This window comes from Hypanus sabinus, chromosome 2 (genome assembly GCF_030144855.1).
Source record: "Hypanus sabinus isolate sHypSab1 chromosome 2, sHypSab1.hap1, whole genome shotgun sequence".
Classification (NCBI taxonomy): Eukaryota; Metazoa; Chordata; class Chondrichthyes; order Myliobatiformes; family Dasyatidae; genus Hypanus; species Hypanus sabinus.
Genome location: NC_082707.1, coordinates 77931374 through 77958281, shown reverse-complemented (window position 1 = coordinate 77958281; position 26908 = coordinate 77931374). Strand labels below are relative to the sequence as shown.

Here is a 26908-nt window from a genome sequence, read left to right as displayed (position 1 = left end):
CAGCATGATCTCCATGCTCTTGAATGCAATCCCTTAAGCAATGAAGGCCAACATTTCATTTGCCTTATTAATAACCTGTTGTACCTGTACCTGGTTGTTGTACTTTAGGTTCATTCATTAACTCTTTGAATCTTAGATCAAGTTGGGTAACTAAATGTTCAACTATTATCTCCTCAAAGCTGTGAATGATATGTGAATTATTTAAATTCCGCTTAAAATATTTACAGTGAGTAACCAATCAAAATTAAGGGATGTAAAACAACAAATAACAGTAGGCAAGTTCAGCTAAGCAGCAGCAATGAAGAGACAAACAATTGACATAACAATACTGTATTCTACTTGTGGAAGGATTAGTATTGAAACTTATTGGAAGATCTCAGTTTTCTTTTTTTTTAATGTGAGTCTGTTTCAGGGAGAGATGCATTCATCTTTCTGGTTGTTGCACCATAAAATGTAATGGAGTTGCTGACTATCTATGGTAAAAAAGCAGTCTCAATTAGTCCACAGCAGACATGTAAAGGTGAATTGAGAAAAAGATCTCTTTCATGGAAAGTCTTGTTAATCATAGATCTAAATCCAAATGCTCCTATTAAGTATGCGATGTACACTGTATCACTCCTCATTAGTCCTGCACCAAAATATTTTTAGAAAGTGTAAGGAAATCTTTGCAGGAACTAATCATTCATAAACCTGCTGGACAGACATAATTGTTTTGGGTCACGCTGTTTTGTACTCTGCTTCTGTTATTGTTTAGGACAGTGTTTCCTTGGGAAAAGCATAGGAGTTATTTTCTTCAACTAGTTTACAGATCCATAATGCTTAACTGTTTTCTTTAGGCTGCTAGTGACATGAACTACTTCATTGTAAAAGTTTCCAACCGTTGGGGTCACAAATAGCAATACAATTGTACATGTTTACAAGCAAAACATAGCCATAAAGCCTCCTTGGCAAGTTTTGTTCAGAAAATAGACTTCCATCAGATGATCATCATTCTCAGATAGTAGGACACTGGCCAGCCCTATGAAGTAGAGGACTAACAAAACACATTAGCAGTTTAGCTCATTGATGTATCTTCCTGGGCAAAATTAAAAGTTAAGTGTCTCCACAAATATTAAATACTGTAGACTAAATCCTAACCTTTAGATTGCTAACCATAATTGTGGATCTACCCAGTGCACCACCAAACTTTAATTAGTAAATAAAAAAAATATGATCTTGAAAATCGTTAATGAGTGATTGAACTTCTTTATGGATAAGTTCAAAAGTAGTGAATGAGCAAGCGGGTAGGAAAGGGAGCATACATTTCCAAGTGAGGATGCAGTGTGACTTGGCGTTTTCCTGTGAGTCCTCCAACACTTTGCAGGAGGACTGCCCATGTATTTGTGGGTAGTGCAGCTCAAGACTTCACAATATTAAAGGTTAAACCGTATGCATTAACATTCTTAATATATGTAGCATTTTGACCACTATTGTGCAGGTTCAGGGTGATGATGGCAACCTTTTTTAAGAACAGTACAACATAGTGAGAGCCGTCGGCACACATCCTTTTGCTCTACTCGACAATCAATGTAACCTTTCCCTCCTACATAGCCCATAACCCTCCATTTTTCCTTCATCCATGTGCCTATCTAAGAGTCTCTTAAATATCCCTAATGCATCAGGCTCAACCACCACCCCTGTCAGTGTATTCCCAACACTTATGCCTGTCTCTGTAATATAAATACCTACCTCTGATATCTCCCCTAATTAGCCATTGCTGCCCTAAGGTAAAGGCATCAGTCGTCCACTTAGTCTGTGCTTCTTATAATCTTACGTACCTCTATCTAGTTACTCTGTTTATTGGCATCATAGTCCAGATGGAGGTGAACCGGTTGGCACTATCATGCTGAATCCCATGATTGGCTTGGGATACAGACCGATTGCCTTAGGGTACAGAGCACTGGGCCTTGTATGAGGAACAACACTCTGCACCCAGAGTAACTGCTGGAGGTTTTGGAGTGACATTCCATCTAAGAACCCCTGCATTAACAAAATGGGTTAACAACTGCTAAAATAGCTGATAGGAATTTGGGTGCAACCCTTGAATTAATCTCTAAAGTGAAGCACTGCACACTTAGGCCTAATTGATGTAGGAAATGGGTAGCTAAAATCTTAATATAAATCAGAATCAGGTTTATTATCACCGGCATATGTCATGAAATTTGTTAACTTAGGAGCAGCAGTTCAATGCAATACATAGTATAGAAGAAGAAAAACAAAATAATAATAATAATTAAGTAAATCAATTACCGTATACCTATATCAAATATCATCAAAGGGAATTGAGGAAAAATTCTCACCCAATCTGGAGTCTGGTGGTAAAATCCACATTTACTGTAATTGTACTTGGATGAGCACTTAAACAACTGTATCCTAGAAAACTATGGACTGAGAGATGGAAAGTGTGATTGTCAAATTGTCCATTTTTGCTCTTAAAACTATTTTTTTCCCTGAAACTTTGAACACTTGGTTATATAAGTAATAAGAACTTTGAAGTATTACAAGAAATTGCATGTTCTTGGCACTCCTTGGGCTACCAGACTATCTGCTTTCCTGGGTATAATCAAAGGTTATCAGGATCGGTTAATGTTCCAGCTATCAGTTGCTGCCAATTGCTACGGCTCTTATCTTCATTTTGTACAGCAGGTGGTGCTATTGTAGGAATCTAAATCTTCACATTGAAACAGTTACATCATAATATTATTCTATTTATACAAAGTAGCTATTGGTTCTCCTGCCTATGATAGTAATGTCATGAAAAGGTGGAGAGTGAAAGAATCCATTGTATGCTACAGATAACATTCTAAGGAACCAACACAACCAATATTTGAATTGTGTGTAGCCATGGAGAGATACAACATGCAATTATTTTTCAATTGCAAAAGTTGGAAATGAGAGTGAGATAGCCTTGCATGTTCTGATCAAATGGAGACCATTAGGTAGACCAGGCTTTTGCACAAAACAGCCTACTTGTTCCTCGAGCTGAAAAATGTTTTGTGTTAGACCAATTACAATAAGATTGGTCACCAGTAGTATTTCCATTGTTTCTGAGTAACAGACTCCCAAGTTGAAGGATGGTATTAAGAACAAACCCTCTTGGGCATTTATTACAATTTTTTCTTAACACTAACTCTACTAGTCTCTAGTCCCCCAAAAGCAATGTGTCCAAAATTTAATTGAAGGCCAGAGGAATCTTGAAATTCCTTTTTATCACTTTTATAAGTGACATTAGGCTTTGTGCAGTTTATTTTTTTCAGTAGCCAATTCTATTTGAAGATGCACCATGTTGTATATTACCCCACCTTTGTTTCACTACAAACACATTAGACTGCCCAGAAAATTGTAACTTTAATAATTGGAAAGACACCAGGTGTTTAGTTGTAAACTAGCCAATGATTATAATTAAAATAGCTATAAGATCCTATAAGTTGCAGCATCCATCCCATAAAATACCTTTGATAAATGTGTACAAAATTAGCCAATGTTTCCTTCCCCTCTAATATGAAGGAAGCACTATAATTAGTGGTAGTGATAATGTCCAGATTTTAAATACTGTACATCTCTCATTTTGAGTTGCCTTTCATACATCAGAAGTTTTACCTGTTAATTTTAAGTTTGTATTGTGTCTTAAGGGAACAATTTTTTGAACTCATTGTTCTGTGTATCTTCTCCTCTATTCTTAATTTGTTGTTCTATGTTATTGTGACTATTGCTTCAGTTTGGAAATGTAACAGTATAGCAGTTAAATTAGAGCAGTTCTATGTAGAGACCTGGGTGATTATTCTACAATTTAAACACTTGGATTATTTTGTTTAAATACTAGTGCCAGTAGCTTTGGTAAAAAAGATGAATGAGTCATAGTCAACAGCACAGAGCCAGGCTAATCAGCCCCACTGGTCATTGCTAGCCATAGCAAGCCCACTTTTGGCTCATAGCCCTACAAACCTTTCTTCTCCATGTATCTATTCAAATGCTTCTTAAATGTTGCAATTGTACCCTCCTCGACCCCCTCTTCATTCCGGGTACTCACTACCCTCTGTGTAAAGAAGCTGCCTCTTGGGTCTCCCCTCCTATCTTGGATCTCTGTTGTCTAGCTTTGAACTATCCAACCCTGGGGAAAAGACTATGACCATACAACTCATGATTTTATAAACTTCTATGAGGACAGCTCTTATTCTCCCACACTCCAAAGAATAAAGGATCCAGCATGGGCAACCTCTAGCCCACTTGTCCATGCAGCATCCTTGTAAATTTCTTGCTGTACCTTCTCCAGCTTGATACTCTCTTTCCTATAACAGGGTGACCAAATCTACATACAATTCCCTGAGTGTGGTTTCATCAGGGATTTGTATAAGTACAACATAATATCCCTACTCCTAAACTTGACGCCTCAATAAGTGAGGGCCAGCATGCTAAGTAATTGCTTCACCATGCCATTTACTTGTATGGCTGTCTTCAGTAAACTGTGCACCTGTGCTCATGGGTCCCTCTGTTCCACAACCTTGTAACCACCCACCTTTCACTGTATTGGTCTATCCTGCTTTCAGTGTCCATATTGCATCACTTCACACTTAACTAAGTTGAAATCTATTTGCTATTCATTACCTCGTTCCCCAAACTGATCAAGACCTCATTGTAATTTATTTTAATCTGCTTCAAACAACAACCCCCCCTCAATTTCATATCATCAGCAAGCCTGATAATCAAAGTTCAAAGTAAATTTATTATCCAAGTACATACATATCACCGTATACAACCTTAAGATTCCTTTTCTTGCAGGCATAATCAATAAATTCATAATAGACTGATAGGCATAACAGGATCAGTGAAAGGCTGTACCAGCTTGGGCATTCACCCAATGTGCAAACTGCGCAAATTCAATAAGAAAAATAATAATAATACAGTATCAATAAATATCAAAAACCTGAAATGAAGAGACTTTGAATGTGAGTCCAAAGCTTGTGGGAATATTTCAATGATGGAACAAATGAAGTTATCCCCTTGTTCGAGAGCCTGATGGTTGAGGGGTAGTAACTGTTCCTGAACCTGGTGGTGAGAGTCAAGGTTTCTGTACCACCTTCTCGCTTGCAGCAGCGATGAAAGAGCATGCCCTGAGTGGTAGGGAAGCTGCTTTCCTGCGATGGACTGGGCTGTATCTTCTACTTTTTGTAAGATTTTTCCATTCAATTACATTGGTGTTTTCATACCAGGATGTGATATTCTTCTCGACACGTGTATAGAAGTTTGTCAGAATTTTAGCTGTCACGCCAAATCTTCGCAAACTCCTAAAGAAGTAGAGGTGCTGCCATGCTTTCTTTACAATTGCACTTGCATTCTGGGCCCAGGACAGGTCCTCCGAAATAATTCAGGAATTTAAAGGTGCTGACCCTCTCCACCTCTGATCTTCCGATAAGGACTGGCTCATGAACCTTCTCCTGAAGTCAATAATCAACTCCTTGGTCTTGCTGACATTGAATATGAGGTTGTTGTAATGGTGCCACTCAGCCAGATTTTCAGTCTCTCCCCTATATCCTGAATCATCACCACCTTTGATTCGGCCTGTGGTGGTGGTGTCGTCAACAAACTTGAATATGGCATTGGAGCTGTACTTAGCCACACAGTCAGTAAGTGTAAACTGAATAGAGCGGGGACTAAGCACAGAGGTTTCTGGTGCACCTGTGTTGATGGAGATTGTGGAGGAGATGTTGCTGCCAATCTGAACTGACTGCATCTGCAAGTGAGGAAATCAAGGATCCAATTGCACAAGGAGGTATTCAGGAGCTATTGATTAGTTTTGAGGGGGATAATGGCATTGAATGATGAGCTGTCATCAATAAAGAATATCCTGAAGTATCCATCTTTGCTATCCAGAAGTTCCAGGGTTGAGTGAAGAGCCAATGAGGTAGCAACTGCTGCAGACCTGGATCATGTCTTGTACAGTACAGCCTCCAAATAATTTGTATAAATAATGGATAACAGAAGTCCCCACACTGACCCCCGAGCATCCCACTAGTCACAGACCTCCAGTCAGAGAATTGACCTTCAGCTGTCACCTTCTGCTTCCTATCATTCTGCTGTTTGTAAATCCAGCTCACTAGCTCCTTTGGAATTCTGTGTGACTTCACCTCCCCAATCAGCCTGCCACATGGGACCCTTTCAAAGTCCTTAAAGTCAATATAGCCGACACCACTGCCCCACCTTCATCTATCCCCTTTGTTACCACATTGAAGGTTGAAGAATAATTACTGCTCCTAAACCTGGTGGTGTAGGAGCTAAGGCTCCTGTGCCTACTTTCTGATGGCAGCATTGTGGCCTGGATGGTGTGGTCCTTGATGTTGGATGCTACTTCCTTATGGTAGTGCTCCTTGTAGATGTGTTCAGTGGTGGGAGGGCTTTGCTTGGGATAGGTTGCTGTATCCATCACTTGTTTGTAGGCATTTCCATTCTTGGGCATTGGTGTTTCCACACCAGGCTGTGATGCAACCAGTCAAGATACTCGCAACTGTTTATCCATAGAAGTTCATCAGAGTTTTAGATGACATGCCGAATGTGCACAAACTTCTATAAAAGTAGAGGCACTTTTGTGCCGCCTTGTGATGGTATGTACGCGCTGGTCCCAGGGCAGATCCTCTGATATGGTAATGCCAAAGAATTTAAAGTTACTTACCCTTTCCACCTTCAATCCCCTATGAGGATTGTCCCATGGACATCTGATTTCATCTCCTGTAGTCTATAATCAGTTCTTTGGTTTTCCTGATTTTGAGTGAGGGTTTGTTGTTCTGGCACCATTCAACCAGATTTTCAATCTCCCTCCTATATGGCGATTTGTCACCACAAGTGATTTGTCCTTCAACAGTAGTATTATCAGCAAAATTCCATTGCAGCTGTACTTAGTTATAGGTTTACCCAAATGGCCTTGTTAGATGATCCCTCAAGAATATCCTCTCTAAGCACTGGTATTATGTCCTCCTTTATAAAAAGAGAACACCCCTTCCAATCCTACCAGTTGCTCTGTCACACCTAAAACATCGGTGTGCTGTATAATATTAAACAGTTAGGAAGAGCCTCACTGGTTTAGAAGTCTGCTCGGGACAAAATATGAATTTGGCTAATTGAAACATGACACAGTCTGATGAATGGAAATGAGCTCTCTCAGGGTAAAATCAGTTAGCCAGGCGGACGAGGGGAAATCTTGCTTATTCCAACATATACAAACCACATTTCCAGAAAAGTTGGTATATTTTCCAAAATGCAATAAAAACAAAAATCTGCAATATGTTAATTCACGTGAACCTTTATTTAACTGACAAAAGTACAAAGAAAAGATTTTCAATGGTTTTAACTGACCAACTTAATTGTACTTTGTAAATAGACACAAATTTAGAATTTAATGGCTGCAACACACTCAACAAAAGTTGGGACAGAGGCATGTTTACCATTGTGTTACATCACTTTTCCTTTTAATAACACTTTTTAATTGTTTTGGAACTGAGGATACTGATTGTAGTAGATTTGCAATTGGAAATTTTGTCCATTCTTGCTTGATACAAGACTTCAGCTGCTCAACAGTCTGTGGTCTCCGTTGTCTGATTCTCCTCTTCATGATGCGCCATACATTTTCAATAGGAGATAGATAAGCACACGCACTCTGTGTCTACAAAGCCACACTGTTGTAGCCCATGCAGAATGTGGTCTGGCATTGTCCTGCTGAAATAAGCATGGACGTCCCGGGAAGAGACGTCGCCTTGAAGGCAACATATGTCTCTCTAAAATCCTAATATACACCTCAGAGTCAATGGTACCTTCACATACATGCAACTCACCCATGCCGTGGGCACTGATGCACCCCCATACCATCACAGATGCTGGCTTTTGCACCTTTCGCTGATAACGATCAGGATGGTCGCTTTCATCTTTGGTATGGAGAACTTGATGCCCATTTTTTCCGAAAACTAGCTGAAATGTGGACTCGCCTGACCACAGCACACGGTGCCACAGTCTTTTGGTCCATCTAAGATGAGCTCGGGCCCAGAGAACTTGCTGGCGTTTCTGCATAGAGTTGATGTATGACTTCCCCCTTGCGTAATACAGTTTCAAATTGCATTTCTGGATGCTGTGACGGACTGTGTTAAGTGACAATGGTTTTCTGAAGTACTCCCGAGCCCAGGTGGCTATAATTGTCACAGTAGCATGACGATTTCTTAGGCAGTGCCGCCTGAGCGCTCGAAGATCATGCGCATTCAACAGTGGTTTCCGACCTTGCCCTTTACGCACTGAGATGTCTCTGAATTCTCTGAATCTTTTCACAATATTATGTACTGTAGATGTTGAAAGATCTAAATTCTCTGCAATCTTGCTTTGGGAAATGTTCCTTTTGAACTGACTAACAATTCTCTCACGAATTCTGGCACAAAGTGGTGAGCCACGACCCATCCTTGCTTCAAAGAGTGAGCCTTTGATAGACACTACTTTTAGACCCAGTCATGATACCTCACCTGCTACCAATTAGCCTGCTTAATGTGGAGTCTTCCAAACCGGTGTTACCTGAATATTCTGTGCACTTTTCAATCTTATTTTAACTCTGTCCCAACTTTTGTTGTGTGTGCTGCAGCCATCAAATTCTAAATTTGTGTATATTTACAAAATACAATTAAGTTGGTAAGTAAAACTATTGAAAATCTTTTCTTTGTACTTTTGTCAGTTAAATAAAGGTTCATGTGAATTAACATACCACAGATTTTTGTTTTTATTGCATTTTGGAAAATATCCCAACTTTTCTGGAAATGGGGTTTGTACAATGTACATTTGGTCCAAGAACTGTGAAGGAGTTCCCTGGAAAAAGGTTACCACAGTTAGCATTAAAGACCCATCCAATCCTCCCTCAGTGCCACAGTGAATATGCTTGGACTGAAACTTCCATCACCCTGTGATCAGCTTGTATTAGCATTCTCCCCAAGGCTTCAGGTCATAGGCTTGGACCTGCGATTGAGAGACCCTGGGTACCGGACCTGATACTGAGCCACAAGCAACTCAATGAATTATTACCTAGCTTACTCCCCACATTTTTCAATATGATGGGAAACATACAGTATTCCCACTATCACACTGAAAACTTGCATGATTTTTTTTAATGAGGAATCAAACTGGCCTGATACTATCAGTGGCCGAGGGGTAATAATTTTTATCATACCCAACGTGACCCTTGTGTATTGGTGTTGAATCCTGTCAGATATGGGTTGGGGAGCCAATCTCTAATCTTGTTCACTAACATCCATCTGCCCTCAATGACCATTCGGACTGAAATGATGCAGATGTACAATGATATGGTTTACTTTTAACTGCCCTAAGAGAAGGCTAAGCAAGTCATTCATTTGAAGGCTAATTAATGGATATTATTGCCACATCCTACAAACAAATATATAATGCCAAACAACATCTTTTCTCAGCATTTATAAAAAAAAATAGGAATATGGGACGAAAGCTGATACTTTACAACCATTTATTATATTTCCATATATATTTCTGCATTTCATTGAGATTTATTGTTATCAATAGAGTTGGTAAGAACTAGGTGTTGAAAGTATTCCCCTTGTGTAATTTATTTTCAAATTGCCTTTCAACTTTGGACAGAATTGCTGTATCTGAGTTTTTACTTTGGACTTCTGGGGCTGAAAATTTGGAAAGTGGAATTTGACAGTGATCAGCGTCATGCCTAACATAGCTTTAAAAGAGAAATTTGGCCTGCATGTCAAGAAAACAGTGTAATAACTCTCATCCCAGTATGTGAACTGATTCAAGCAACTCTGCCTGAGATCTCTGGAGGAACCACATTCATTTGGGACATAAATACAATGTGGTGTCCAAAGTGGTATGTTGACACAGGAGAGTGTAGAAAACGCCAGAAGCAAAGCATGTCAGTGATTAGTATGCCAACCACAGCAGGAGTTCCGCTGAAATACAAATTAGGTTAAAAAAATAACGTTATCGCCTTGAGCTACAATTGCCTTGTTAGTGATTGGAAGATACTTTTACAAGATAATTAATGTAATTTAAAGCCATCAAAATGACTTGGAGATCTTTTCTTCAACTGACAAAATTGTTAACAAACAAATGTTTACTACTGAGCATGGAAAAGTGCAGTCGTGAGTACTTCTGACGCATCATTTGACCTGCAGAGCAAATGAACTATAAAGTTACTCTCTTGAGCTCTGTGGGGGAGATATCCCTGTTGGCTCCTCGCACAGAAGGTCTTCTCCAAAGCAACTAGTGTTGTACCTTCAAGGTTATTTTGCTTCAATACTCACCAAAATTTTACACAGGCTAGTTTAATTTTTGATGAGAACAAATTTTTGCTTTTCATCTTATTTTAAAAAATGAGGAAGCAGCATCCCACATGGACACTTGAGGTGAGCCCTCACTTCACAAGGTTATTGACGAAGTGTTAGCAGCCAAATTGGAGAAAGAAAATGAATGCAAATACTTTCCTAGCACCTGTCATCAGAGCTCCACAGACCAAAATGAGGCTTTAAGGTGATGGTACACATAATAAATCTAACACTGGTACTGGTTTTTATTGTCACATATACCAAGATACCAAAAACCTTTGATCACTTTCCAGTCAGATTCTGCCAGCTATGAGTACATTGTGAAAGTCAAGCAAAATACAGTGCAGGCGAAAGTGCTGCAGCAGCAGAGAAAGGATAGTTCAAGGACCACAGTGAGATAGATTGGGAGATCAGGGGTTCATCTTCGGCATCTGAGGGGTCTGCTCTAGAGTCTAATAACGGCAGGATAGCAGCTGTCTTGAATCAGGGGGTCCATGCTTTCATGCTTTTGTATTTTCTGCCCAGTGGGAGAAGGGGAGGGTGACTGGGTGGGTGGAGTTCTTGATTAGACTGGCTGCTTTCCCCAGGCAGCTGGAAATGCAGATAGTCAATGAATGGAAGGCTGGTTTGTATGAAGGACAACTCTCCCCAATTTCTTCTGATTAGTGGGCGGAACAGTTGCCATTCCAAGCTAGAATGCTTTAAACCATATAACAATCACAGCACGGAAACAGGCCATCTCGGCCCTTCCAGTCCGTGCCGAATGCTTACTCTCACGTAGTCCCACTGGCCCGCACTCAGCCCATAACCCTCCATTCCTTTCCTGTCCATATACCTATCCAATTTTACTTTAAATGACAATACCAAACCTGCCTCTACCAGTTCTACTGGAAGCTCATTCCACACAGCTACCACTCTCTGAGTAAAGAAATTCCCTGTCATGTTACCCTTAAACTTTTGCCCCCTAACTCTCAACTCATGTCCTCTTGTTTGAATCTCCCCTACTCTCAATGGAAAAAGCCTATCCACGTCAACTCTATCCACCCCCCCTCATAATTTTAAATACCTCTATCATGCCCCCCCCCCCCAGCCTTCTATGCTCTAAAGAATAAAGACCTAACTTGTTCAACCTTTCCCTGTAACTTAGGTGCTGAAACCCAGGTAACATTCTAGTAAATCTTCTCTGTACTCTCTCTATTTTGTTGACATCTTTCCTATAATTCTGTGACCAGAACTGTACACAATACACCAAATTCAGCCTTACCAATGCCTTGTACAATTTTAACATTACATCCCAACTCCTGTACTCAATGCTCTGATTTACAAAAAAGATACCAACATACCAAAAGCTTTCTTCACCACCCTATCCATGAGATTCCACCTTCAGGGAACTATGCACCATTATTCCTGGATCACTCTGTTCTACTGCATTCTTCAATGCCCTACCATTTACCATGTATGTCCCATTTGGGTTATTCCTACCAAAATGTAGCACCTCACACTTATCAGCATTAAACTCCATCTGCCTTCGTTCAGTCCACTCTTCTAACTGGCCTAAATCTCTCTGCAAACTTTGAAAACCTACTTCATTATCCACAACGCCACCTACCTTAGTATCATCTGTATACTTACTAATCCAATTTACCACCCCATCATCCAGATCATTAACGTATATGACAAACAACATTGGACTCACTACAGATCCCTGAGGCACACCACTAGTCACCGGCCTCCAACCTGACAAACAGTTATCCACCACTACTCTCTGGCATCTCCCATCCAGCCACTGTTGAATCCATTTTACTACTTCAATATTAATACCTAACGATTGAACCTTCCTAACTAACCTTCCGTGCGGAACCTTGTCAGAGGCCTTACTGAAGTCCATATAGACAACATCCACTGCTTTACCCTCGTCAACTTTCCTCGTAACCTCTTCAAAAAATTCAGTAAGATTTGTCAAACATGACCTTCCACGCACAAATCCATGTTGACTGTTCCTATCAGACCCTGTCTATCCAGATAATTATATATACCATCTCTAAGAATACTTTCCATTAATTTCCCCACCACTGATGTCAAACTGACAGACCTATAATTGCTAAGTTTACTCTTAGAACCCATTTTAAACAATGGAACCACATGAGCAATATGCCAATCCTCCAGCACCATCCCCGTTTCTAATGACATTTGAAATATTTCTGTCAGAGCCCCTGCTATTTCTACACTAACCTCCCTTAAGGTCCTAGGGAATATCCTGTCAGGACTCAGAGATTTATCCACTTTTATATTCCTTAAAAGCGCCAGTACTTCCTCCTCTTTAATCGTCATAGTTTCCATAACTTCCCTACTTGTTTCCCTTACCTTACACAATTCAATATCCTTCTCCTTAGTGAATACCGAAGAAAAAAAATTGTTCAAAATCTCCCCCATCTCTTTCAGCTCCACACATAGCTGTCCACTCTGATTCTCTAAGGGACCAATTTTATCCCTCACTATCCTTTTGCTATTAATATCATTGTAGAAACCCTTAGGATTTATTTTCACCTTACTTGCCAAAGCACCTCGTATCTCCTTTTAGCTTTTCTAATTTCTTTCTTAAGATTCTTCTTACATTCTTTATATTCCTCGAGCACCTCATTTACTGTATGCTGCCTATATTTATTGTAGATATCTCTCTTTTTCCTAACCAAGTTTCCTATATCCCTTGAAAGCTATGGCTCTCTCAAACTTTTAACCTTTCCTTTCAACCTAACAGGAACATAAGGATTCTGTACCCTCAAAATTTCACCTTTAATTGACCGCCATTTCTCTATTACGTCCTTCCTATAAAACAAATTGTCCCAATCCACTCCTTCAAAATCCTTTTGCATCTCCTCAAAGTTAGCATTTCTCCAATGAAAAATCTCAAACCTGGGTCCAGTCCTATCCTTCTCCATAATTATATTGAAACTAATGGCTTTGTGATCACTGGGCCTGAAGTGCTCCCCAACACACACCTCCATCACCTGACCTATTTCTTTCCCTAACAGAAGATCCAACACTGCCCCTTCTCTAGTTGGTACCTCTATGTATTGCTGCAAAAAAACTATCCTGCACACATTTTACAAACTCCAAACAATTCATCCCTTTTACATCCCTTTCTGTGTTGCATTTGTAAACATTGCAAAGTCATCGGGGATGTGCCAAATCTTCTTAGCCTTCTGAGGAAGTGGATGCGTTCTTTGCCAGATGGTCCATGCGGCTGGACAAACAAATTGTTAGTGATATTTACACCTAGAAACTCGCAGTTCTCAACCACTTCCAGTCAAGCACCGACTTGTACAGACAGGGGTGAGTACTCCAACCCACTTCTTGAAATTAGTGACCTGCTCCTTCATTTTGCTGAAGTTGAAAAAGAGGTTCTTGTCTTGACATATGCCACTGTGCTCTCTGTCTTCTTCCTGTATTCTGTCTCATTTTTGATCATTGTTTGAGACCATGGCGGTCATCTGCAAGTTTGTAAATGAAGTTGGAACAGAATCTGGTCACACAGTCGTGAGGAAAAGGGAGTATAGTAAGGAACCAAATATGCAGCCTTATGAAGTATCAATGTTGAGGATAATTGTGGAGGTGATATTGTTGCCTCTCCTTGCTGATCGCTGCCTCTTGGTCAGGAAGTCAGAGATCCATTTGCAAAGGGGTGTAGAACACTAGGTCTAGAACTTTGGCAATGTGTTTAAGGTTCCTAGTGATCATTCTGAACAAATGGGTGGTATAGTAAGAATGTAAGACTGAAGGTGCAACGGAATAAAATGCTAAAAAAATGCATCTCACTTCGAAGATCTTTGTCTTGAATTATCTAATTATTTTTTGTCATCATCACTCATGTGAGTGCAAATTCCCAACCTGCCTTCATGGGAAGTTAATCTAATGGGAGAAGCAGTATAGAATTTATATTCAAAATCGATGCTGAAATCTGTAATGAAAACCAGTATTGCTGGAAATAGCAAATTGTTGAACTGTAATTTCAAGGTATTCTGCAGATGCTGGAAATTCAGAGCAACACGCACACAATGGGTCCTGATGAAGGGTCTCCGCCTGAGCCGTCGGCTCTTTATCCCCCTCCTTAGAATCTGCCTGACCCGCTGAGTTCCTCCAGCATTTTTTGTGTATGTTGTTATAAATTCAAGGGATCATTTGTGATCATACCTGATGAAGACATATTTACCTGAAACATTAATATTGTTTCTCTCTACTTAGATAGTACCGGACCTGAGTGTTCTTACTTTAGTATTTAAAGTAGCAATCCAGAACCTGGAGTAACATTCCATAACCATGAGTTCAATTCCCAATACGAGACCTAACCATAGCCATCAGTTCAACTCCCAACAGAAGAGCTCAAAGGTTCACTTAATATCAGAGAATGTATACAGTATACAACCTGAAATTCATACTCTTCACAGACGTGCATCAAACCCCATAGAATAAATGATAGAAACATCAAAGCCCCTAAACCCCACCTCTCCTTGCCCTCTGCAGAAGCAACAGCAAAAGCATCAACTCCCCCAACTCACGCCAGCAGAAGCTCCAACCCAACCCCTCCCACCATGCAAATAACAGCAAAAGCTCCCCAAAGAGACGATGATACAGAGTCCATCAAAAGCACAGTCCAAAATCCAGCTCTTTGGGGGGGGGGGGGTGGGTGAGGTGGTGTCTATCTCTGTCTCTCTCTCACTCCAGTGAGGGAGAGAGAAGACGGTCCTGCAACAATGGGAGCGGAGACCAGCAAACTTGCTGTTCCAATGTTACAATCCTCTGCGTCACATCTCCAAGTCCCCTCGCCCCCCCCCCCCCCGCCTTGAGGACCGACAGGCTCTCACTCACCTTTAAAAGAGAGAGGAATCACTTGAGTACAAGGGCCTTCTTTTGACAGCCTCCTCTGTCCTCCCGGTCATTCCTGGACAAGGCAAAGCCTAAGGCTGTACAGTCAGTTCAAAAACCCTCCGCTTGCGAGGAACCATTGTTTGAACTGTACATCACGGACTCCGATAGAACCCCAGCAACCTTGAAAAGAGAAGAAAGACATAAGTGAACAAGAATAAGCAGTTTCATGCACAAACTGGAAGAAGTCACTTGAGTCTGCAGATACTGTATTAGTAATAAACACCAATCTGGTTCAGTAATGTCCTTCAGAGAATGCTATCAGGAAATCAAGAAAGGAATTGGTCTATTTTTGAAACCTGACGCACAGCACCATGTGTAGTTCTTAAGTGCCTCAGTAATGGTACAACTGAATAGAGCGATATAGAGCACCACGGCACAGAAACAGGCCCTTTGGCCCATCTGATCCATGCACCCTGGTCTTCTGTTTAGTTCTCTCTACCTGCACACCTTACTAGTCCCAATCACTTCAGGGGAATTAGGAATGTGTATTTAATACTGTCCTTGCTGGAGATTTTCATATCCATGAGAGGAATAAAATGATTTGTATAGAGCTTTCTTGATTTATCAAAAATGAACTGTGGAGTTGCAATTAACTCAAAAGTTACTAATTCCACTGGCACTTAATGAGATTATGCAAATAGTTTAATACCTTGGATACAATTAAAACCAACACATACAAACCTGTCCATTTTTCCTCATGTGAAATGAAATTCCATAATTTTTGTTTATAAGGATCAATCTACTTTATCATTTGTTAATAAACATAGCACAAGTTATTTACGGTAAATAGGATTATTCTTCATCAGAATCACATTCTTAATGTTTCTGAGATTATCTTGCATAGAGTTAAGACTCGCTTTATGTATTGCAAACTGAAAAACATGCTACCATAACATCAGTGTTAAGTAACTATATTTAAAATAGCTTAGCAGCTGAATTTGTAATGTAAATTTTGCCAAAGGAAATTTGCCCTGCTTGTAACCAAATAATAGTGATCCAATTTATTTTTAGCTGTACAGAATCATGTAAACTAAGTATCACCTACTCAAGCACAGCCATATTCATTGCAAAAGTTTTAAATGATGAATTTGCAATGTTGTGAGGGCATGCGAGTGTTGGTGGCATTGGAGAAGTTTGAATAGATTAGTGAAAAGAGCCACAAATTTACTTGTTCCTGCAGCGTACCAGAGGAAGAGTTCAGTTATTAATTTGACCAACGATTTGTGTTATCCTGCTGCATGGAGGAGTTCACCAGTTATTCTCTCCTCAAAACTCAGCAACTCTGTATCAGAGATACTTAATATACTGAAGGCTTCTGCTGTGGCAGTAGAGGCTTAATGTACAACAGTCTGTTAATATTAAGTGCACAGTGAGAAAGAAAGTAATTGTATTTTTAAATGTAGAATACATGGGAGAACTTGGTGGAGCTCTCCGCCTGCTGGCTCCTGATAGACCTTCCTGCCTGCAGGGAGAACAGTTGTTTTCTCTATGGATTTTTGTGGATGGAACTGACTCTTTGTCCAATTCCAGTTTTGATAAGGAGACGTGAGACTGCAGAGACCTGATGCAGGGTTTTGATTAGAAGTATCGACAATTCTTTCCCCCGCCACCCCACTCACAGAAGCAGCTCAACCCACTGAGTTCCTCCGGAAGATTATTGTTCTACTTGAGATACTCACACTTAACAACTCAGATAAGTTTGCAAATGGGACACGGGCAGGAACAGAACCTCGGGGTACTTTCACCTTTCCTTAGAGCTTGTCTGTTTATGCCACTGAAAAATTAAGTTTTATTTGGGTTAACCATCCTTTATGGCAAAAAACTAATATATCAGATATTTACTCAAATAGAATGAATTGAGTAAATAAGGCTGTGGTTAGGCCTTTAAAATTAAAAAGTAGGAAGGTTATAAAGGGTGTAAAAGTGGAAAGAGCATCGCAGTCCATCAGATACTGATGAGCCAATTATGTTAGGAGGGGGAAAGCTTTTAAGTTTAGTGTAGAAAGGGGAAAATATAAAAAGGTCAAGATGGAAACTGCTTTCTCATTACAAGGACCATTTATAATAAGTTAGGTAAAGACGCAAATGTCTGAATTCGTAGCTTTTGCAGCGGCTTGATTGCAAGGGGACTGAAGTTTGAAATTAGATATTTGGAAAATATAGAAGGAATATTAAAAGAAGTTGGGATGATTCAATAATGTGGAATTGTAAGAGTTTTTCTATTAAGTAAAATGCTGTATGTATGTAGGATGCTTGAATACTTAGGTGTAAAATTGAGTTTCTCAACATGTATTTTGTGTATCTCTTGACAACAGATGATACAAATACACTCCAATTAAGGAAGGGAGCCAAAGGAATGGAAGTTAAAATAACTAATTTCGGGAAATATTTTTAAAGTATTCAAAAAAACCAACGGGACTAAATGCCAACAAATCTCCTAGGTACTCTGCTCTACATCTAAGCATTCTAAGAGGTAGCAGCAGAGAAACTGGATATGTTGTTTGAACTTTTATCAGCATTTTTTAAATCTTAGAATGTCTCAACAGATTGAAAAGCTGAAAATGTAGCACTGCTTCTCAAGAATGAGAGGAGACAGAAAATGGTAAACTTCTGTCCAGTCAAGATGTATTCATTATTATGGAAGTACTATTGTTATGATTATACAGTGTCACCATTGCATTATGCATGAGAGGTTGCATTATCATGTTCATCAATCCTCTTTAGATTGATGAACATGATTAGCATGCTGCATAGAGGGGAATGTAGTTGGAAGTTATCTCGATTTTCAGAAAACATTCAGTATATAGGTAGCATAATGGTTGGCACTGTAGCGGTGTGCTACATGCAGCGCTAAAATTACAACACGGAGTCGGTAACTGCAGTCGAAGGAAAAAAACTTTATTCGCAATCCTCAGCCTCACTTTTAAGCCTCCCTCAACCTGCCCCCTGTGGTGCAGAGGCTCCAAAGCTCTGTGCTCGCAAACCCCCGTAGGCTATCTAATTGTGAGCTGGTTCGGATGTGCCAGGAAATGGGTCGCCACATAACCCCCCCCAGAACCGGCGATACATCCCCCAATGTCCACAGTCTGGGCCGGAACCTGCTTGGGAGGTCGGCCTCTGCGCCGAGGTGCCGGAAACTCGGCCGGTTGTGCCAGGTCCACATGGGCCGGTTTGAGACGGTCCACCGTGAAAACCTCCTCTTTCCCCCCAACGCCCAGCACGAACGTGGACCCGTTGTTCCGGAGCACCGTAAACGGCCCCTCGTATGGCCGCTGTAGCGGTGGCTGATGCCCGCCCCTTCGTACAAACACAAACTTACAGTTCTGCAGGTCTTTGGGTACGCAGGTCGGGTTCCATCCATGCTGTGAAGTGGGTATGGGGGCCAGGTTACCGAGCTTCTCGCGTAGTCTGCCCAGGACTGCTGCGGGATCTTCCTCTTGCCCCCGTGGGGCTGGTAGGAACTCCCCGGGGACGACCAGGGGCGCGCCGTATACCAACTCGGCCGACGAGGCGTGCAGGTCGTCCTTGGGCGCTGTGCGGATGCCGAGTAGGACCCAGGGAAGCTCGTCCGCCCAGTTGGCTCCTCGCAGGCGGGCCATGAGGGCCGACTTCAGGTGACGGTGGAAACGCTCCACTAGCCCGTTCGACTGTGGGTGGTAGGCAGTTGTGTGGTGCAGCTGAGTCCCCAAAAGGCTGGCCATAGCTGACCACTGGCTGGAGGTGAACTGGGTGCCTCTGTCAGTGGTAATGTGGGCCGGTACACCGAAGCGAGATATCCAGGTGGTGATCAGGGCTCGGGCACAAGATTCGGAGGTGGTGTCGGTGAGCGGGACCGCCTCTGGCCATCTTGTGAACCGGTCCACGATAGTCAGGAGGTAACGCGCTCTGCGCGACACTGGCAGGGGGCCCACGATATCCACATGAATGTGGTCGAAACGCCGGTGGGCGAGATGGAACTGCTGCAGTGGGGCTTTGGTGTGCCGCTGCACCTTAGCCGTCTGGCAGTGCATGCACGTTTTGGCCCATTCACTGACCTGTTTGCAGAGTCTGTGCCAAACGAACCTGCTGGAAACCATCCAGACAGTCGTCCGGATGGAGGGATGCGCCAAGTTATGAATGGAGTCGAAAACACGGCGCCTCCAGGCTGTCGGGACGACGGGACGGGGCTGGCCGGTGGCGACGTCACAGAGTAGGGTCCTCTGACCAGGGCCTACGGGAAGGTCCTGGTGCTGCAAACCGGAGACTGCGGTTCTGTAACTCGGAATCTCCTCATCTGCCTGCTGTGCCTCTGCCAGTGCCTCAAAGTCTACCCCTTAGGAAAGAGCATGAACGGTAGGGCGAGAGAGCGCATCCGCCACGACATTGTCCTTACCCGAGACGTGCCGGACATCCGTCGTGTATTCAGAGATGTAGGACAGGTGGCGTTGCTGGTGGGACGACCAGGGGTCGGATGCTTTCGTAAACGCAAAGGTAAACGGTTTGTGGTCTGTGAACGTGGTGAAGGGCCGACCTTCTAGGAAGTACCTGAAATGCCGGATTGCCCGGTAGAGCGCCAACAGTTCCCGGTCGAAAGCACTGTACTTGAGCTCGGGTGGCCACAGGTGTTTGCTGAAAAACGGCAGGGGTTGCCAGCGACCTGCAATGAGTTGCTCCAGCACCCCACCGACTGCCGTGTTAGATGCGTCCACTGTGAGGACGGTAGGGGCGTCCATTCTGGGATGCACTAGCATTGCGGCGTTCGCCAAAGCTTCCTTCGTTTGAACGAAAGCGGCGGCGGACTCCTCGTCCCAGGTAATGTCCTTGCTCGGACCCGACATCAGGGCGAACGGGTTGCATGATCCGGGCAGCTGAAGGGAGGAAGCGGTGGTAGAAATTGACCATACCTATGAATTCCTGAAGGCCTTTGATCGTGGTGGGTCTGGGGAAGTGGCGGACCGCATCTACCTTAGCGGGCAGAGGGGTTGCCCCGTCTTTAGTAATCCTGTGGCCCAGGAAGTCAATGGTATCGAGTCCGAACAGGCATTTGGCGGGGTTGATTGTAAGACCGTACTCACTCAGTCAGGCGCAGAGTTGACGGAGGTGGGACAGATGCTCCTGACGACTGCTGCTGGCTATGAGGATGTCGTCCAAATAGATGAACGCGAAGTCCAGGTCCCGTCCCACCGCGTCCATTAACCGCTGGAACGTCTGTGCGGCATTCTTCAGGCCGAACGGCATGCGGAGGAACTCGAAAAGGCCAAACGGGGTGATGAGAGCCATTTTGGGGACGTCGTCAGGATGCATCGGGATTGGATGGTACCCTCGGACGAGGTCTACCTTGGAGAAGATCCGTGCGCTGTGCAGGTTTGCTGCAAAGTCCTGAATGTGCGGCACAGGGTAGCGGTCCGGTGTGGTAGCCTCATTCAGCCTGCGGTAGTCGCCGCACGGTTTCCAGCCTCCCGTCGCTTTGGGCACCATGTGCAGAGGGGAGGCCCATGGGCTGTCGGACCGCTGGATGATCCCCAATTCCTCCATCCTCTGGAACTCCTCCTTCGCCAGTCGGTGCTTGTCTGGGGGAAGCCGCCGAGCGCGGGCGTGGAGGGGTGGTCCCTTGGTCGGGATGTGGTGCTGTACGCCGTGTCGGGGCATGGCCGCTGTGAACTGCGGTGCCAGAACCGATGGGAAATCCGCCAGGACCCTGGTGAAGTCGTTGTCGGACAGTGTGATGGAGCCGAGGTGAGGGGCTGGCAACTGGGCTGCACCCAGGGAGAACGTCTGAAAGGTCTCGGCGTGTACCAGTCTCTTCCTGGGCAGATCGACCAGTAGGCTGTGAGCCCGCAAAAAATCTGCACCCAGAAGTGGTTGGGCTACGGCGGCCAGTGTAAAGTCCCACGTGAACTGGCTGGAGCCGAACTGTAGCTGCACCTGACGGGTGCCATAGGTCCTTACTGTGCTGCCGTTCACAGCCCTCGGGGGGGCCCCGGTGCCCTGCTGCGGGTGTCATAACTCGTCGGAGGTAAAACGCTGATCTTGGCACCAGTGTCGACCAAAAACCGGCGTCCCGACCTTCTGTCCCACACATACAGGAGGCTATCCCGATGGCCAGCCGCTGTAGCCATCAGCGGCGGCTGGCCCTGGCGTTTCCCGGGAACTTGCAGGGCGGGCGACAACGGCGGGCTTCTGCGCCCCGCCGCTGGTGGTAGAAGCACCAGTGTTCATTGGGCCGGGGGTTGGTGGGCTCTGAGGCCGGGCCTGGACTGGTTTGCTGCTGGGAGCGTGGCTGGGAGATCTGTGCGATGGACGCCCCGCTCACCTTTTTGGCGTTCCACAGCAAGTCTGCCCGGGCTGCCACCTTCCGGGGGTCACTGAAATCCGCGTCGGACAGCAGCAGGCGTATGTCCTCGGGCAGCTGCTCCAGGAATGCCTGCTCAAACATGAGGCAGGGTGTGTGTCCGTCGGCCAGAGACAACATCTCATTCATTAAAGCCGAAGGAGGTCTGTCGCCCAAGCCGTCCAGGTGCAGTAAACGAGCAGCCCGCTTGCACCGTGAGAGTCTGAAAGTCCTGAAGAGCAGGGCTTTGAATTCCGTGTACCTGCTGTCTGCCGGGGGCGACTGTACGAACTCCGCGACCTGGGCCGCTGTGTCCTGGTCGAGGGAGCTCACCACGTAGTAGTAGCGGGTGTCTTCTGAGGTGATCTGGCGAACGTGGAATTGGGCTTCGGCTTGCTGGAACCATAAGTTCGGTCGCTGTGTCCAGAAACCCGGCAGTTTCAACGAAACCGCATGAACAGAGGCGGCGTCGGTCATTTCTGGTCCAAAAATCGTTTGGACCGTCGGGGTCACCAATTGTAGCGGTGTGCTACATGCAGCGCTAAAATTACGATACGGAGTCGGTAACTGCAGTCGAAGGAAAAAAACTTTATTCGAAATCCTCGGCCTCACTTTTAAGCCTCCCTCAACCTGCCCCCCGTGGCGCAGAGGCTCCAAAGCTCTGTGCTCGCAAACCCCCGTAGGCTATCTAATTGTGAGCCGGTTCGGATGTGCCAGGAAATGGGTCGCCACAGCACAACATTTTACAGTACCAGCGACCCAGGTTCAATTCCCACCGCTGTCTGTAAGGAGTTTTCCATTCATCCTGTTATTACTTGGGTTTGTCCGGGTGTTCCTGTTTCCTCCCATGGTCCAAAGATTGGTAGGTTAATTGGTTATTGTAGGATGGAAGGGACAGTGTCGAGGTTCATCTCCAGCAGCTGCGTAACAGAGGACTCTGTGATCTACGGGCTGTTCCTGGGGATGCACACGGAGACCAGCATCCGGTGCTGCTGGCAGATCATCAACTGGGTCAAAGACGCTCTTTGGTCGGCCCGAAACTTGATGGTCTACCAGCACACGGAGATGTCCGTGGGGGAATGTTGCCGACTGGCACATTCTCGGCTGCAGGAGTACGTGCTGAGGGACGCACTCAAACTTGGTGCAACCACCGCAAGGGTCCGGTGGGGAAGGACCACAGTCTAGGGTTCTTCTCTGACGGGAGTGGGGGGGGGGGGGGGGAGGCAGGGTGTATACCCCTAAACAAGTGTATGTAAATATGGAATAACAGAGTGCCATGTGGGTGGCAAAAAGTGTGAAAATTTAGAGACAGCAATGAACACAGTTGTAAAGGATGGAAAGTCATTGAATGGTTTATTGTATATAATTTATTTTTGAATAAAGTATATTTTGTTTAATAAAAAAATTGGGTTTTCGTGATTTGTCCCATAATTCGACTAGGGTTAAAGCGGGGGTTGTTGGGTGGTGTGGCTCGAAGGGCCTACTCCATGCTGTATCTCAATGAACAAAAATAAATAAATGTTTTTAAAAGTACATATTGTGACTGATAGAGGGTTGTTAATTGATTTTAAAATCTCAGAAGAATGATAGATCTCATTGCAGCCCGTACAATTCTGAAACAGCTTGAAAAGATAAATGCTGAAGGATTGTTTCTCATCGCTAGGGAGTTCTAAACGGTGGGGGGGGGGGGGGGTGGTGTAGACCCAGACTGGTGGTCAATATTTAACCTAAAGTCATGACATTCTGTCATTCAAAAGGTTGTGATTGCTTGAAACTATCCCAGAGAGCTAGAGAAACTCAGATACTGAATATATTGCAATTCAAGATAGATATTAATTTTTAGAAACTGAGAAATCTGGCATTTAGGAATAGGCTGGAAAACAGAACTGGAATGGAAAATAAACTGTGATCTGATCTAACTAAGAATTAAGTACGAGGAGCCATTCAGTATTCTCCTGTTACCTCTTGTACATGTAGGCACTTCTTTTGTTCAGACTTTGCAAAATGACTGTGGTATTATTGCAGTGAAATACACATGTTTCTTTGGTATAAAGAAACCGTAATCACTTTCTCGACAAAGAAGTACTTTCCTGTTTTACAGCAGCCTTTCCTCTCAATTTAATGTGTCCGTAAGTCTATAAAATATAGGAGCATAATTAGACCACCAAGCCCGTCAAGTCACCACATTCAGTCATGTCTGATTTATTGTCCCTCTCTGCCCCATTCTCCTGCCTTCTCCCTGTAACGTTTGACACCCTGACTAGCTAAGAACCACACACACAAAATGACTGACGAAGGGTCTCAGCCCGAAACGTCGACAGCGCTTCTCCTTATAGATGCTGCCTGGCCTGCTGTGTTCCACCAGCATTTTGTGTGTGTTGTTGTTTGAATTTCCAGCATCTGCAGATTTCCTCGTGTTTGCTAAATAAGAATCAATCAACCACTGCTTTAAATATACTCAATAACTTGGCCACATCCATCCCTGGCTTTGAATTCCACAGATTCACCACCCTCTGGCTGAAGAAATGCCTTCTTATCTCTGTTCTGACATTCTGTGGATGTTCTGAGGCTGTGCCCACTAGACATGCCCACTATAGGAAACATCCTCTATATCCACTTTGTCTAGGCCTTTCAATATTCAATAGGTTTCAGTGAGATCGCACTTCATTCTTCTAAATACCAGTAAGTACAGGTCATCAAACATTCCTCATATGTTAACCCTTTTATTTCCGGAAACATTTTTGTCAACATCCTTTGGACTCCCTCCAATGCCAGCACATCTTTACTTGGATAAGGGCCCAAAACGGCTCTCAGTACTCCAAGTACAGTCTGACCGATGCCTTATAAAGCCTCAGCATCACATCCTTACTCTTAAATTCTAATCCCCACTCAGAGTGAATGGAAACATTACATTTGCCTTCAACCTGCAAATTAACCTTTAGAGAATCGTGCACAAGGTCTCCCAAGTCCCTTTGTACCTCAAATTTTTGAATTTTCTCCCCATTCAGAAAATAGTCTACACCTTTGTTCCTCCATTAAAGTGCATGACCTTATACTTCCCTACACAATATTCCACTTATTTGCCCATTCCTTCAATCAGTCCAAGTCTTTCTGCAGACTACCTGCTTCCTCAACACTATCTGCCCCTCGATCTATCCTTGTATTATCTGAAAACTTGACCACAAAGCCGTCAATTCTGTCATCCAAAATATTGTTATATAATGTGAAAAGAAGCAGTCCCAATACCAGTCCCTGCAGAGCACCACTTGACTCCAGCAGCCAACCAGATTAGGCTGCATTTATTCTGGTCTTTTCCTCCTGCCAATCAGCTAGTCTTCTATCCATGCTAGATTTTTCCTGTAATACCATGGGCTGTTAATCTTATTAAGCAGCCTCATGTGCAGCATCTTGTCAAAGGCCATCTGAAAAGTCAAGCAAAACAACATCCACTTTGTCGAGCCAGCCTGTTAATTTCCCCCTCATTCAAGACCAAAGAGATGATTATTGACTTCAGGAGAAGGAAACTGCAGGTCCATGAGCCAGTCCTTATCGGGGGATCAGAGGTGAAAAGGGTCAGCAAAATTCTTCAGTTTTATCACTTCTTCAGCCAGAGGGTGGTGAATCTGTGGAATTCAAAGCCATGGATGGATGTTGCCAAGTAATCGAGTACAGGTGGCCCCCATTTTTCGAACATTCACTTTACGACAGATTGCTGTTACGAAAGACCTACATTAGTACCTGTTTTCGCTAACCAAAGAGGATTTTCGCTTTTACGAAAAAAGGACGCCCGCTTTATACATGTGTTTACCCCGAGAAAGACTGCACTGACCGTGAAGCCTTGTGCAGGCGGTTGTTTGCACAAGTGTGTACGTGCTGATTTTTTTTCTCCGAATCGATTTTGGCTCGCTGTCTTCCCAAGTTTGATAAGTGAAACTACACTGTACATACAATATTTCTACTTTATATAGGGTGTATTTCCTGCTTTTACTATATATTCGTGATATTTTAGGTTTTGTGTGTTATTTGGTTTGATTTGGTAGGTTATTTTTTGGGTCTGGGAATGCTCAGAAGTTTCTTCCCATATAAATTAATGGTAATTACTACTTAGATTTACGACATTTTGGCTTACAAACAGTTTCATAGGAATGCTGTACCTTCGAATAGCGGGGTAAACCTGTATATTTAAAGCAGTGGTTGAGAGGTTATAGGTATGATGCCAGCCAACCAGATTTTCAAACTCGCCCACCCTCATGTGCTTAAAACTTTTAAAATTGTGATGGAAAGAATTTTATTGGTGAAGTATATTAAGGAAAAGAAGAAGCTATATATGATGCTTTTGAATTGCAGATAAGCCATTATCTAATCTAATATCATAGCATGCTGGAGAGAGAAAGTATGTCTGCCTGTCTGTATGTTACGAGGTCTATAATGTATGTATGAATAATGTTAATTTTGCTAGGTAGAATGATCAAAATGCAATAGTTAATTATATACTTTTTCAATGTCTTTCTCAGGATATTGTGGATACGCATCCAGGGCTAACGTTTTTGAAGGATGCACCTGAATTCCATTCAAGATACATTACCACGGTAATATCAAGTTGGATATGCTGCCCTTCCAAATCATCGTTTTTACAGTGGGGTTCCTATTCCCTGTAGGAATCCCTGCGGTATTCTGAAGTCTCTAAGGGAGTCCTTAAGAAAATCTGGAGTTTCCAAGATTTTTGGACATCTCTTTCTGACAACTGTTAACTGATTTCCCTATTGTTGATTATCATATATCAATAAAAACATTTTCTCCAATGACAGCACTTTATTATATTTGGCTACTGCTAACTGGATTATCATTGTCACTTTAACCAAGGGACGTGAAAAGCTTTTGGTTGTATGCTTTTGATTGTACTATACTAAGTATATTGAGCTAGTACAAAAGGAAATACAGATTTTAGAATACAGTATTACAGTTACTGAGAGTGCAGTGTAGGTAGACAGATAAGGTGCAAGGGCTACGATAATGTAGACTGAGATGACAAGAGTTCAACTTTATTGCACAAAGGTCCATTTAAGAGTCTTATCACAGCAGGTAAGAAGCTTTCCTTGAGCTTGGTGGTACATGTTCTCAAGCTTTTCTATCTTGAGAGGGGAGAAGAGAGTATGATCAGGATGGAAGGGTTCCTTGTTTATCCCAAAGCAGTAGGAAGTAGAGGCTGTCAATGGGAGAATGGTTTTTGTGATGGATTATGATGTATTCATAACTTTCTGCAATTCCTTGTGGTCTTGAGCAAAGCAGTTGACAGGCAGAACTGCTG

At 43.2% G+C, this 26908-nt stretch overlaps 1 protein-coding gene across 2 annotated transcripts in view; it reads left to right on the top strand.

Annotated features, from left to right (window-relative positions):
* The window catches only part of ppp2r3a (protein phosphatase 2, regulatory subunit B'', alpha), a 343519-nt gene that overhangs the window by 277264 nt on the left and 39347 nt on the right, over window positions 1-26908 (top strand). For both annotated transcript variants that reach the window (XM_059948908.1, XM_059948916.1), the window contains one exon: window positions 26115-26189. In XM_059948908.1, coding sequence (XP_059804891.1) covers window positions 26115-26189 — 75 coding nt within the window. The remainder of the gene's footprint in view (window positions 1-26114; window positions 26190-26908) is intronic.